Source organism: Archocentrus centrarchus (genome assembly GCF_007364275.1).
Source record: "Archocentrus centrarchus isolate MPI-CPG fArcCen1 chromosome 18 unlocalized genomic scaffold, fArcCen1 scaffold_23_ctg1, whole genome shotgun sequence".
Lineage (NCBI taxonomy): Eukaryota > Metazoa > Chordata > Actinopteri > Cichliformes > Cichlidae > Archocentrus > Archocentrus centrarchus.
The window spans coordinates 3788251-3803103 of record NW_022060145.1 but is presented as its reverse complement, the minus strand read 5'-3'; the positions used below and the strand labels follow the sequence as shown (position 1 = coordinate 3803103).

Below are 14853 nucleotides of genomic sequence, written 5' to 3'. Positions count from 1 at the left end.
GTTACATAATTTGAAAGAAGAAAACATGCAATGCCTTTATAAAATCTCTTATAAAATCTTTATAAAATCAAAAACGTACACAAGCAAACAAATAGAAGATACAGTGTAGTAGAAAACACAATAAAATAACAATGTGCAAGTATTTAAGAGGCTAAGATTCAGATAAAGCTACTTTCAGCAGAGTTTTACACCAGACGTCCTTCCTGACACACCCAATGGGGATTTGTGTCTCCAGCTGGAATCAAACAAGCAACCTTTCAGGTACACAGGGAAAATCAATTCAATCGATCATGCTGAATATTTTGTTATCAGTTTAAACTGACCAAAAGTTTCCAAAGAATTCATTTTTTTGAAGGTTGCATTGCAAAAATTCCAAGTAGCTGGAGCGTAAAAACTACAAATCATTTTTCTAAGCTTGAGTTTGGTGTGACCTGAAGTACCAGTCTAGCTTGGAAGTAATGCACAATGGCAGCTTTCCAGAGAGAATCATAGATATAACAAATGCCTGTTATAAAATCTAATGATGAGTTGCATAAACCTGGCCAGGAATAAAGCTGAAGGCAGAACAATAAACAAAACCTGGAGAACATTAAAGTAGTGTTGCAGAGTTGCCATGACAAATTGAGTTGAGTCAATAAAGTAGCACACTGAATCACCAGCATATGAATATACAGAGCAGTTAGTTTAAAATAAGACAGTGTTATTAATGCAAATGTAATTGTAAAACTGAGTCGAAGTAGAATCAAGCTGTATTAGCTTGATTCTACTTATTTTTGTATTCAAAAATAAGTTGAATACAAAAACTTATTTATGTATTCAACAAAAATAAGTAAAACTTATTTTTACATAAATACATAAATTTCATGCTTGTGAAAGGAATGGTAAAAAATAAATGTTCTGCCCATCACTTTAACCAAAATAGTAACAACAATTAAAAAAATTACTCCAAATTCTAAACACCATGTTTTCAATTATATTTATTTTGAAGAAGTTACGCAGAAACCTTTAAAGTTCAACCTTTAACGCTCCTCTAGGAGATTTATGATGTTCTTCATTTCTTCCAGCTTCTCTTCATTGTCCTGTAGTTTTGCAGCAAGGCTATCTTCACGCCTTTCAAACCAAATCTTGGTTTTATCTATGAAGCGATTCAAACTATTTATCAATTCCACCAGTGGTGGAAAATCCTCTTCTAGTGTCTTCATTAGTTCCAGAAGAGAAGAAAGCTGCTTCATCTTTTCATTAAATTCTCTTGAGGCGGTGGCTTTTCTGTTAACAAACTCTGCCTAATGAAGACAATTTGGGGCACAAATCAAATTTATTGTTATGTGTATGTATTGTGCGCACTGTCCTTGTGCAGTGTATTACAAATGCATCACTACAGAAAATCTGATAAACTTCTTTATTTTCTGCATGACCAAATGTCACTGACAGTATGTGATCAACATGAAACTGAGTGACCCACCTTACTTTTGGCTGCTGCTTCTTCTGCTTTGCGAAGTTGTTCTTTGCTTTTCTGAAATTTGTAGAAAGAGGTTGTAAGTGTGTCACTTGCTTTCACGCTACATACAAACAGCTCTAAATAAAGAAGAAATCCAGCCATTAACGAGCATATGGTGACCTGCAGTGACAAATAAATGTGTAATTTATTCATTTACCAAAATGAATTTTTGCTTGTCGGTCAGTGAACTTGCGACATAAACCAGGGACAGCAGAGAGAAGATGATAAAAATGAATCTGTTGGTGTTTCTGAGCCCAACCAGCGCTCTGGTTGTGGATGAGGCTGCTGCTGCCATTGCTGGAAAAAACAGTGTCTCAGCTTGAGAGAAAATGACAGAATTTTTGATTAATCAAGAATCAAGTGGATGTTTTCTGTGTCGAATAATTTGTATAATGTGCAAAATGTATTAACGATAAACCATCTTACGGTACAGTGTTACTGATCTTACCTGCCTGATGAATGGAGGAGGAGCTGCTGCACTGTACAGGTGAAGAATGAAAACATAATGAGATGACACGCGGCAAATGCTTTATATGCTCCTGGTATCACTCATCAGCTCAGGTGTGTGAGCTGCCCCTTTGCTTTCATTTTCATGGCAAGACAGTTTGACTGATCCACTTTACAGGAATAGAGGTCCATAAGTTAAAAAAAAAAAAAAACTAGAGACAGCCCAACAACAATCCACGCTCATCAAGATCCACGACAGAAGTAGGTGGCAGAAAAAGCTCGAGAAAAAGAAAAAAGTAGCAATTCCTTTTTTTCTGCATCACTTTATCAATCTTTACATCACTGTTGAGGAATTTTGCCCCACTCTTCTTTCCAATGTTGATTCACTGAGGTTTGTTAGCATTAGTTTATGTGGAGCTCTCTTAAAGTCAAACCACAGCATTTCAGTCAGATAGAAGTTTGGACTTTGACTGGGTCATTTCAACATCTTGATCCTTCTGTTTCAGCCACTCTGTTTTGAAGTTGCTGCTGTGAGCAGGATCATTGCCCTGTTGCATGACCCTGGTTGCTACTAACCCTCTTAATTCCTATGGAAGCAGTAAAGGTGTGCTTAGGACTGAATAAAGTCCTGTGAAAAGTTTATTTTTCACATATATATATTATATATACACACACACACACACATATATATATATATATATATATATATATATGTGTGTGTGTGTGTGTGTGTGTATATAGCTCATGAATGCTCATAAGAAACTATGACAATAATATTCTGATCATATAAAGTTTTATGTTATGGTTATGATTACCAAATGTTTTTACTGTTTGGTAATAAAGGTTTCGTGCCTGTTCTCCTTATCAGTGTGTCATGATTGATGATTTGCAAGGCAAATAAAAAAGTCAAGGCTATCAAACTGTGTATTGTTCCTTGTGTTCTGTAATGTGATGGGGCACAGCACTGCACTAAACCCACCTTTTAATTTAATTTTATTACTGAATGCAAAATCAGGTAAATTACCAATTTTAATAATAAGTATGACACATCCATTCAATAGTATGTTGAGAGGAACGTACAAAATTTGGGTGAGTGTGTCCAAACTTTTGACTGGTACTGTACACAAAAGTACAAAAGCACAGAGGGCAGGGAGTTTATGGACGTGTTGCTAGAAGGCAATGTGACCTTCAAAGACAACCTCAATGCTAGTGAAACACAAGTGGCGTTTGCTTCCAACTACAGTAATTAGTCGACATCTGGTTAGAGAATGTTAGATGAATAGATAATTTACTAGTGACTCACTATGGGTCTACAGTCTGTTACTGTTTTGTAAAACAAGTGATACGTTTGCATAACTAGAAGAAATGTTGGTTCACTGTAGTGAACAAATGTGACTGCACAGTTCAGGTAAAACTGAAAAACAAGATCATCTTACAATCAACTGACAACGACATGCAGAAGTATCAAATGAGCAGTAAAAGCACAAGAATGCAATAGTAAAACGGTCAGCCATGTATGCAGTCTTTATAATTGAATGCAAAACTTTGAAAACAAGGTTATAAAAGGCACACATCAGACTCTTTTAGATGTTTATGCTGTTTTTATTTCAGCTTGTTTATTTAAAAACATGCTCATTAGATATTGATTGTATATTCATCGCACACTGTACCATCCTTATTTAGTAGTTGCACACAATTAAATAAGGATTCATTTTGTTGTTTTCTAAAATACTGTATCCCATATAACCCCACAGTTTGGAGGACTTAAACTAGTGGTAGCTTTAATAATCCTAAGGCAGAAATGTATAGTAGTATTCTACTCTTGTATTAGTACTTGAAGAAAATAATGTTGTATTTTATCAGCATGTTGTGTTTTTTCTACCACCTCTAATTATCATGTATGTTAAGGCTTACACATGACCAAATTTCAACAGTCACCCACAGCTGTCTGTCTTTGTGAAGTTCACAATTTGTAAAAAAAATAGTCAAAAATAAAAATTTTAATGTCTGTGAATAAAGATTATTATTTATTTATTATTATTCTTTGTCTAAACCTTAACTGGCAACTTTACTAATGTAACATAACACACAAAATCTCTGTGTACAATGACTACAATACCAGAGACAGATAATGACTAATGTGTTACAGTTCATTTTTATGATTTTCTAGGTATGTTATCTGCTCCATCACAATATTTAGTTTCTCCTCATAGTCCTTGATTTTTGCAGCTGCCGTCTCATGGTATTTATCTATGTACTTCTTGCTGGCTTCCAGGAAAGACTTTAGGTCATCCATTAAATCCATCAGTGGTGGAAAATCTGTCATGCTTGTATCTATTATTTCAGACAGAGGGTCCATCAAAAGTATAACATCATCAAAGAAATTTGGAATGTAGGCTCTATCTAACGTGTGATCAGCCTGGAAGAGAAAATAAAGCAAAAATTAATTTAAAAAACCAAAAAAACATCAAATGCATTTTGTAATTTAAAAAAAAATTATTTCAAATGATGGGAAATTTTGTCTTCCTTTGGCCATTTCATAGCATTATAAATATTTATATTAGCAGTTATAAACTCTCCAAAATACTCATCCACGTCCAAAACATGGACGCTGAGTGACGCACCTTCCACCTCGCTGCTTCTTGCTGTAGTTTCTGAACATTTTCTTTTACTTCCACCTACAAATCCAGAACAGAAGTCAACAAGCATGCATGTGAAGCATGGGATTGTGACCAAAGGAAAAAAAAAATTTAAGAAAAATTAATAATTTAGAAAAAAGGAGAACATAATAACTGGATTTAATCAATTAAAAGTGCAATTCTTAATTTTAAAATAGTGAACAATCATTTTACCAGTTGGTTCTTGTCTATCAGTGAACCTGAAACACCCACACACAGCAGAGTGAAAACGATGAGTAAGCCTTTGGTGGCTGCGACCCTGCTCACTCCTTTGCTTCTGGCCAAACCTGCTGCTGCCATAGCTGTTCTGAAACAACAGAAAGTATATATAAAGATATAAGGAAGAGGTTTACAAACTGAACTTTTAAAATTTGAAGGGAGACATAATATTAAGATCTGCCTGCGATATCTTTAACGAGTAAAGTGCTTACCTGCTATTAGAAATAAAACTGATACAACGGGACGACACAAATCCTTTATATAGTCCTAGTTTCACATCCTCCATGACACAGCTCACCTGTAGGTGGGTATCCAGGTCAGTGGGTGTGCTTAGCTAATGTCAATTCCCAGAAGCCATATTCTGTTAGTTTGTCTTGCAGGAAAATACTAACTTCATTTACTGGAATTTCTTTGAGCCATAATCAAATGCCACAGTACTTTAAATGAAACAGAAACTGGCAGAAACCTTCAGAACATGTACTTTGATTTCCTTTTTTTTTTTTTTTTGGATATATTGAAACATTTTGTAGCACATAAAAAAAAACACTAATTCAGTTTATGTGCTACACGAGAAAGCTGTAAGAATTGTAAAAGAACAGGAATTTTATGGACAAAGCACAAAATAATCTTCTTCCAAAGTGTTTTCAGAGGTTATTTGAAATTAGATGGATAGGGTATGAACTCAGGGAAAAGGCATGAAGAATGAGTCGGGACAAATATTTTTTTTATTTTATTTTATTTTTTTTAATTTAAAAAAACAAACAAAGAAAAAGATGCACATCTGCAAAAAGGGTAAATTTCTGGAGGAATTACAAATGCATAGTTCACGTTGTAAATTATTATTATTATTATTATTATTATTATTATTAGTAGTAGTAGTAGTAGTAGTAGTAGTAGTAGTAATAATAATAATAATAATAATAATAATAACAATAATAATAATAATAATACATTTCTGCAAACCAACCTTTTTAAAAGTGGAACACAAAGGTCTGTTAAGTTTTGACCTACAGTATTGTGTTCGTTCCATTTAATTAAATTCTTTGGTCATGGCATCTGTTGAATTTAGGATTCTTGTTTATTATTGGATGTTTTTCTGTTTGGTTTCATTGTAGTCCACGCTTTTCATTTTTGATTATTGTTAAATTTTGGTTTTACTTCTGTTTTCTTGATAGTATTTTGACCCTTTAGTTTTTGTTGTATTTAGATTCTTTTTACTATTTAGCATTTATGGATTTTATTATCTATGTTTAGCTTCCCCAGTTTTCCTTTTTAATTCTTCTCTTTGTTGTGAGTTCTTTTTGTTGTATTTGTGCTTAGTCGTTATCTTTTGGAGTATTTCTTGTCTGTAGTTGGTTGTTTGTGTCCATCTTTGAGTTTTGCCTCCCCCTTGTGATTGTTTTGATTATCTACAGTTGTATTCTATTCTCCAAGTTACATATATATATATATATATATATATATATATATATATATATATATATATATATATATATATATATATATATATATATATATATGTGTGTGTGTGTGTGTGTGTGTGTGTGTGTATTGTATTCTTCCTGTGGCTAAAGACAGGCCATGTACATAAAACACCAAAGGCAGAGGACAAGAGAAGACGTAGGTGGTCGCTTGTCATGGAGAGACATTTAAATTTTTGCCTGCATCTTCAGACTCAAGATATGAAGGTTCATACTGTACCTGTGTGTGGGTATCTGAAAAGGGGTCCCCTTCACCAAATAAGTGAAATTGCAAAGAAAAGAGACGACCGCTTAATAACTCAGTGCTCTAACACACAGAAACATGCATAAACATGCTTATTTTTTCTTGATTTTGTTGCAGTTACTAATATCGTCAGCAGATTAGACATGTAACCGTCTCGATGTAACCTTCTCATCTCCAGACAGCTGACAGGAGTGGGCTGAACAACAACAGCTGGTTATAAGCTAACATTATGCCAGCTTATGTTAGGCTCAAGTGTCCTAAAAATCACACTTTCCCGCTGATAAACAGTTTGAGTACATTTACACTTTCACACTTAGAGGCCAACAAAGTTACATCCACGTCAAAGAAATTTTCATTAACAGCAGCAAAAACAGCAGTCTTACCAGCTGTAAAGTTCAGGACATCCTCATCAGGTCACCTCAGCATCGCTGTCATCAGTCAGAAGTCAGCTTCTCTCACTCACTGACCTGAATTGGACTCCTTTCACAAATTTTTACAACCTCTTCCAGAGTAAGTAGATGTGGACACTTCTCACCTGGCATTGACAGTAGAGGTAAACAGTGGGCTGACAACTTTCCACAGATAGGGAAAAACTCTGGGGTGGATCCAGTACAAACTGTAGCTGGCCATGACTGTAATGGGGTACAGTCTAAATTTAATGCTTTTGATCAGTCTTGGGTGACTAAAACATCTTTGCCCTGCAGCGGCCACCGTAGCTAAGATTTTGCACTTGATTTGGGAGGGGTAAGAAAACAGAACTCAGTCATTTTCAACCCACAATCTACTGAGAGAATCTGGCTGTGATAATTTTACACACTGTAACTTTAAAGTTTTGACTTTATGCTTTCTGGAGTTTATCATGTATTAAAATCTCACGTTTTGTTGGAAATATTTTGTCCCCTGCATCTGCCTCTTGAGTTCTTATTTTAACAAGCCACACATTGAACAGTGACATCTTTGCTGTTTTTTGTTTGTTTGTTGTTTTTGGAAACCTGTGGATTTTCCAGTATATTTTTCTTTTTTTAATTGCCAAAAAAAAAGAGAGAGAGAAGAAGAATTTACATTATCTTGTTTTCAAGCATGTGCACTTTTTAAGTGCACAGTTAGTCTGTATTAGTCTGTCATATCACCAATGATTATTTTCCCTTCTTTTCATGAGAAATGCATTATTTACAATTAGCACCAGGGGTCAGCATTTGACTATTATTAAATGTTAAATGTGCTGATTTTTCGGAAGATTTTATCTTGTGTTTGCTCTTCTTAGTACAGCAATTCCTGTATGTGGATATAGGGAAAAACATCATGTGATTAGGCTTACTTTATTGTACAATTTGTATACACCAGAGATAAGCTCTTTATTGAGTGTTAATGATGATTTGCATATTTTGAAAGAAGGCAAATAGTCATCACACATCATCATCAGTGGCAGGCCATCATTTTATTTTTTTGTAGGCAGTGACTGAAGTGTAGGCTGAACTTGGCAAGCTCACTTGTGGCCAGCCTGATGTGGCCTGCATTGACAAAGCTTTCCACATCTGTTGCACTGTTTGACTACATGGCTGGGATTGATGTTCCATCTGATGCTTACAGCAATATTTGTCTTCATCAGCATCAATAATTGATTTGACAATATTGCACCAGTTTCATTTCTGTATTTCTTGTGCCTCCCAGGTTTCAGGGACCATGTGTGTTTTGGGATGTTTATATATATTAATTTTGGTCTTTTCACACAAGACAATTCCCCATAGAAGATGGCTATAGGCAGCCTGTCTTCTGTAATTCAATTCAATTCAATTCAATTCAGTTCAATTCAGTTCATTTTAGTTCAATTAGATTTAATTCATATAGCACCAAATCACAACAAAGAGTCACCTCAAGGTGTTTTATATTGTAAGGTAAAAACCATACTCTTATTCTTTGTGCATGGCTGGCTGACCTGAGTTAAACTGCTATGACATGGGCCTCTGCAGGAAATATGCCTCCTTGCTCCAGTACCTTCACATCTGATTTGGGGACTTGCCATCTTATGTGCCTTGTTGTGTCAAAGTGCCGCAGCTGTGTACTTGTAGGCATTACAGAAATCCAAAAACACTATGTTAGCTTTCCAAAAGCCATTCTTGAGCAATTGTCTTTAACCTTCTGCAGGGTCTTTGCTGGCACCTTTCTGGTTATAGATAACAGTGTGTTGCATGTTCATAGCCATCTAACTTTCTTTTATAAATGGTCACAATGAGGGCATCCTTGAAATTTTGAGAAATTAATTGCCAGTGGGTGTAAAAGTATGGGAGCTTGTTTTAGAAATTCTGGTGAGATACCATCCTGCCTTGCCTTTCCCAGTTTCTTTTCTAGCTCTTCCAGTGAGATGGGTATACACAACTCTTCTCCAGCTGGTCTAGTAGGTAAACATGAAGTTGTGGAGGGTTTTTTTTATCACTATGAGTTGTCAGTTTCTGAAAGTATTCCTTGCATTGCTCAGTAATTGCTCATAGTCAATCAACTTTTAGGAGGGGCCAGCGAAACCCCAGACTCTCCCTATAGCTCCCACTACAGAACTGTACATTCACCTTCTACTTCTACTTCTACTATAACTATATCAAGGTAAACCATGACTGCTTAATTACCTCTCAGCCAAATTATTAGTGACCTTAATGACAGAAGACAGTACACATATACCTTGGAATAAACACACACACACACACACACACACACACACACACACACACACACACACACACACACACACACACAGGAAGAGAAGGAAAGACGCATAAGTGTTCAATTCCTAACAATCAATCAAGAAAATTGGCAAGCCCGTTGTGCTGCTTCACCGGGGGTCCTGATTTCACAGCCAGCCTCCGTCACTACTGCGTCAGCACTGATGAGCTCAGCCTCAGCGATGGAGGGGGGGGGGAGCTGGTGAACAGTGAGTGAGTGAGGGAGGGAGAGAGGGAGGGAGAAGAAACGGGGTGTTGCCGCCTCTGAGACACACTCACGCATCACGGAGTAACAGCAGCAGGCTGAGAACGGAGCATCCCTCCATTCTTCTCTCTGGGAAAATCCTGTTTTTAATTATTGAAGCGATACAAAACCTCTTGTATTATTAAATAAAATCAGAGAAACACTGCACCGGCTCGGCATCAGAGGAGCGACTTCGATATAGAAAGCAGCGCAGAAGCTGAAGCGTTGAAGCAGACGGACCCTGTTCAGCACCTCGGATAGCGACCATGGCTCCAATGGTGGAGGATGGAGCTCAGCTCGGTGAGTCCAAACCCTCCTCAAGACTTCACGATACCATTACATCCAACAAGACACAGGTGTGAATGTGTGACGATTCCGGTGGTTGCTCCTTAGAAGTGACTCATCTCAAAAGTGTTAGCTAGCATTTGCTGTAAGTGGCCATAAGGTAATTTATTAATTTCAAACCTGTCTTACTTTCTATATCTTGGCTTCATCTTCTTTTTTGTTTGTTTAGTAAGGTATGTAAGTAGTATTTTGTGAGAGTGAGTGGCTTGCCCAGTGTGTTGCCTTTTACCCAACGTGTTTGGGTGGACCTCCAGCCTCCATTTTGCGGCTGGCCAAAGGGTGACAGCTAATTATCAGGGAAGGGTGGAGCTCATTATTTAATGCGATGCTAATAGATACAAAATTAAGTCACTGTTTGTGAATTCTAAGTGTTACTACAGCGCAGGTAAAGCCAGGAAAGCACCTGTTTGTTTTCTTTATTTTCCTCTCGGTTTAGCAGCTCTCTCTCCGCCCTCCCGTTGTCTCATCCATCTGTCTGTTGTTGCTGCTGCCTTAAAAGCCATTCCACCCAGGATAGCTGCTAGGCTGAAATATTGATGAGAAAGGGGAAAAAAGGAGAGAAGTGCTGTGATCTTAAACTGAAATGAGCATGTTAGTTACTCACGGACAAGGCGAATAGGAAGTATTTTCAAAATTATTACACAACTATCAGAGCAAAATCAACCTACAGTATCAAAACAATATATATGCATGGAAACCTCTGCAATACTATTAGAAGACAGCAATCCCATGGAAACTCAGAAGATCACAAATTAATTGTTTTAAGATCAAATAAGAAGTAAAATATGATATATTCTTATTGTTTCCTGTGTGTTAACATGGCGCAGTGACTACAGAATAACCCCACCATAAGAGTTATATTAGAAAACTGTGAATAAATGATGCTGTACTACTTACCTGACATCAAATACTGAGCCGTGATTGTGTTGACCAAATGAAAAATGCTAATTTTAAAGATAAGTATCAGAGGGACTGCCTGCCACCACCCCACCAGTCCCACCACCTCTCTTTGTACGGGTTGAGCTGAGTGTTTTTCCACCATGCTGCCTGCTTAATTGCAGGAAACGGTATGCATTTTCTTCAGTGAGGCAACCCTATTAAATCTGGTAGTATGACAAAGCAGCTTGATTGATGGTGAGTCACAGCTCAACACTGCAAAACAGTGATATCACTGTAAAATGTCTCCAAATTGAGAAGGAATAATGACAGGAAATAGGTCCCTAAATGTGCCTTCATCATCCCAATAGTAGCGAGCATTTTGGCTTGATGAGTATGACTAAAGATTTCTGGGTTCTAATATCAGAACCAAAACAACATTGGTTGAAATAATGATTTGCACACAACACATGTATTAAAATCTATATAAATCTGTTCTGCTTTTTTAGATAAGCTTTTATCTCACTGTAATGACTCGAATGTTCTACCATTTCTTTTAAACAGTGTTTAAAGTGATCTGCATAATCCTCTCATCATAATGATTGTTATGATGCTAAATCTGAGTTTAGCCGTTTTTATAAACCTGCTATGAAGAAAGCACCTTGTCACAAATGACGTTGCATAGTTATCCCATTGGTGCATTATTTACACCAGCTGTTTCCTGTTCATATAGAGTAGCCATGTTTGGAATCCGAACACAGCAATGGTGAGATTTGATCAGAGTTGAACAGATTGCGTTGTTTTCCGTCTGAGTCAAGGCTGCAGCTGCGTTAGTCAGAGGCACAAAATGAACTCACTTGCATTGGTGTAACAATAAAATCTGTGAGCTGGAAATTATTTTATACAGTTTCTTGTTATCTTTTTAAAAAAAATTACTTAGCTAAATAATTTTTCCGTATCTTCCCACCCACATCCCATCCATCCTTCCCTTCCTTCTCTCCTCCTCCACAGTGGCAGTGCCAGTTGGTGTTGCTGCAGTGAGTGTCTTCGGTCTTGTCTTCACTGTGTCAGCCTTTGCGTGGATCTGTTGCCAGCGTAAAAACACCAAGTCCCAGAAGACACCTCCCTACAAGTTTGTGCACATGCTCAAAGGAGTCGACATTTACCCAGAGAGCCTCAGTGGCAAGAAAAAGTTTGCTGCACCTCCCACCACAACAGCTAACGACACCAGTAAAACAGATGTCAATGGAAACTGCCACACTGTGCCACCGATGAATACAGCTGGCACAGACAAACTGGCATCAAGCCCAAATGGCCCCAGGCCAACTCTCCATCTGGATCTGGAGAAGCGGGATCTGAATGGCAACTTTACCACCAAACCATTTCATCACCACCAGAAGCTACGGAGCTCCCCAGATCTGGAGCTGCCTTCTCCCCATGCAGGGTTCACCCAACCTGGTGTGATGGACCGCCGTGATATCCCTTCACCATCCAGTACTCTCTCCAGCCAGGCACCCACCCCAGCTGTGGAGAGGCCCCAGGGGGAAGAGAAGGACGGTGGACTAGGAACCCTCCACTTTTCCCTTGAATACCAGCCAGAGAGGAAGGCATTCATTGTTCATATCAAGGTACTGTATAAGCTGTTTTTTTGTTAACACTAGCATAATACTTTTTATATATTACTCAGTCATAAATACTTGATTAATTTGTCTTTTCTAGGAAGCCCATGGTCTGACCCCAACTGATGAGCAGTCACTGACCTCTGATCCCTACATCAAGCTGACCCTGCTGCCTGAGAAAAAGCACAGGGTGAAGACCAGAGTCTTGCGGAAAACTCTAGACCCCACTGTTGATGAGACCTTCAGCTTCTACGGCATCTCACTGGCCCGAGTGTCAGAGCTGGCCCTTCACTTCATGGTGCTGAGCTTCGACCGCTTCTCTCGTGATGAAGTCATCGGTGAGACCCTTGTTCCCTTGTCTGGGATTGACTTGTCTGAGGGGCGTGTCCTCATGAGCCGAGAGATAATCAAGAGGAATGTCAAGGTAAGATCTGGAACAAATGTTTGAATCCTTAGTGTTGCATTTTATCTATAAGGCACAATCAAAGCAAAATCACTTTTAATTCTAAAAATGCTCTAACAGTGACTCAGCCTTTTTTCATTATAAGTGTCTACACCACTGCTCCCTAAAAGTATTACAGCAGAGTAGTTTGGTCCAATGCAATAAACTAAATTAATTACTTCCCCTGTAACCATATTAATCAATAAATAATCCTTTAGTAACTAATTTAAATACTAAAATATAAAAATATGTAAATCATCTAAATGCAAGCCCGGCATTTTATGGATTCATTTCTAAAGTCTCTTAATTAAAAGTATTAATCTAATTCCAATTGTGTGATCGCTATCTTAAATGGAAGTTTTAAATTTGAATTTAATTGGTATATACTGGAGAAGTGACTTTCATAACAGCCTCTACTTGAATTAGAAAAAGGTTTAATATTATAAAACTAGAGGAGAAAGCAGATAGGAAGTGTATCACTCTGTGGAGACAGAGACAAGATCTGTTACAGCAATATGGATTTGCAAGCTGATACTGAGCTCTGGGCTTTGGCCTAAATGAACTGCTTTGAGATTGGATACATGAATGCATTTGGTATTTCTTTTCTTTCTTTCTTTTTTTTAAGTGTTCCATCAGCTTTTCTTGGGCACATTATTTTTCTTACACTGCATCAATCAAAAATGAACACATCATTTTATCTGCTCAGTGCATTTAAGTGCTGGAACTGCTATCACATGACATCCTCCCCACACACCTTTCCTTTAGTGCATCACATTTTATATTCCCAGAAGATCAGATGATATCTACAATACATCATTATAGATCTGTGGGGAGATGTTTGGTATCGTTCTCCTCCAGGCTGGCTGTTCCTGGCAAACGTGTGGCAGCTCATTTGCAGTACAGAGTTTATAACTGTCATTAAATGTATTGGGTACTTTGACAGACACCCATGAGTACAATATGGCTTAATTTCTTATTCTCATTGGTCTGTGGTTTAGTATACAGCACCGCTGTATAGACTATATTAAATGGTTTGGCCATGCATGAGCATCTCTCAGTTTGAAGGTGGATTGTGTAATTACAGATCTGCGAGCTGATATTGTGCTCCATGGAGCTCTTCTAAAATGGAAACTCTTTGGCTGTGTGGTGGGTGTGGATGTGTTCACACATATCTGTACTTTCTCAGAAGTAATATGAACTATGTGTAATGTCTTTAATGGTCTCTGATACCATGTAGTACTCGAGAGAAGTGCTAGGAAATGGAAGGCTTTGAAGTATAAAGGGTTTATTCCATCTCCACTCATCTCTCTTCAGGAGGATAAGATTTCTTAATTCTCTTCTAGTCACCCCCCCATGCTGAGACAAACTGTATTTCTTCGATTTAATTTCTCATCTGGGTCCCAGAGGAGATAAATTTTAAAAAACTTTATTGTAAAGAGGAATAAAAACCTGTGAAATCACCTGAAAATTAGTTTTAGAATTTATGATATTGCGTTGCAGATGGATATTTCTGGATGCTTTTGCTGCAGAAAACTCATAGTATCTCTCATTTATTTGCTGTGCCACTGCTGCACATGTCAGAATGAGAAACATTTCATATGAGAGTAAAAGGGCAGAGAACCCAGCTTGATGGCCTTGAAAACGTGGCTCTACAGAGTGCAAAAGGGACAATTATCAAACAGAACCGTTTTCTCCACATCAGTATCCAATACCTATGTAGTTGTGTCTTATCAGATGTACTCCCTTGCTTACAGGGTGGTGGCTCTCTCTGCTTTGTATTGTTTTGTGCATGTGTAACCATACACACATACACAAAACAACACATACCACCACCCTACAGTGGCTTAAAGAATCAATACATCTGGAAATTAAGCAGCACAGCCATCACCCAGCTTTCACTCTGGAAGAAGGAGAAATGAATAAATAAATAAATAAAACAGGCAATCCTTCTGGAGTGATTTGAACCCAGAGTGGCAGGGCTCTCATATCCTTTAAGACCTGAACATGAGGTCACGGCTAGAAGTTGTCTGTGTGCTACTTCTTGTT

General features: G+C 37.6%; 1 protein-coding gene across 1 annotated transcript in view; it reads left to right on the top strand.

Moving 5' to 3' along the window:
- The first annotated feature begins 9561 nt into the window (after positions 1 to 9561).
- LOC115775141 (synaptotagmin-4-like) overlaps positions 9562 to 14853 on the top strand; it is a 7718-nt gene continuing 2426 nt past the window's right edge. The window contains exons 1-3 of the mRNA XM_030722656.1: positions 9562 to 9825; positions 11758 to 12374; positions 12466 to 12789. Of these exons, the coding sequence (XP_030578516.1) occupies positions 9792 to 9825; positions 11758 to 12374; positions 12466 to 12789 (975 nt within the window). The 5' untranslated portion in view covers positions 9562 to 9791. The remainder of the gene's footprint in view (positions 9826 to 11757; positions 12375 to 12465; positions 12790 to 14853) is intronic.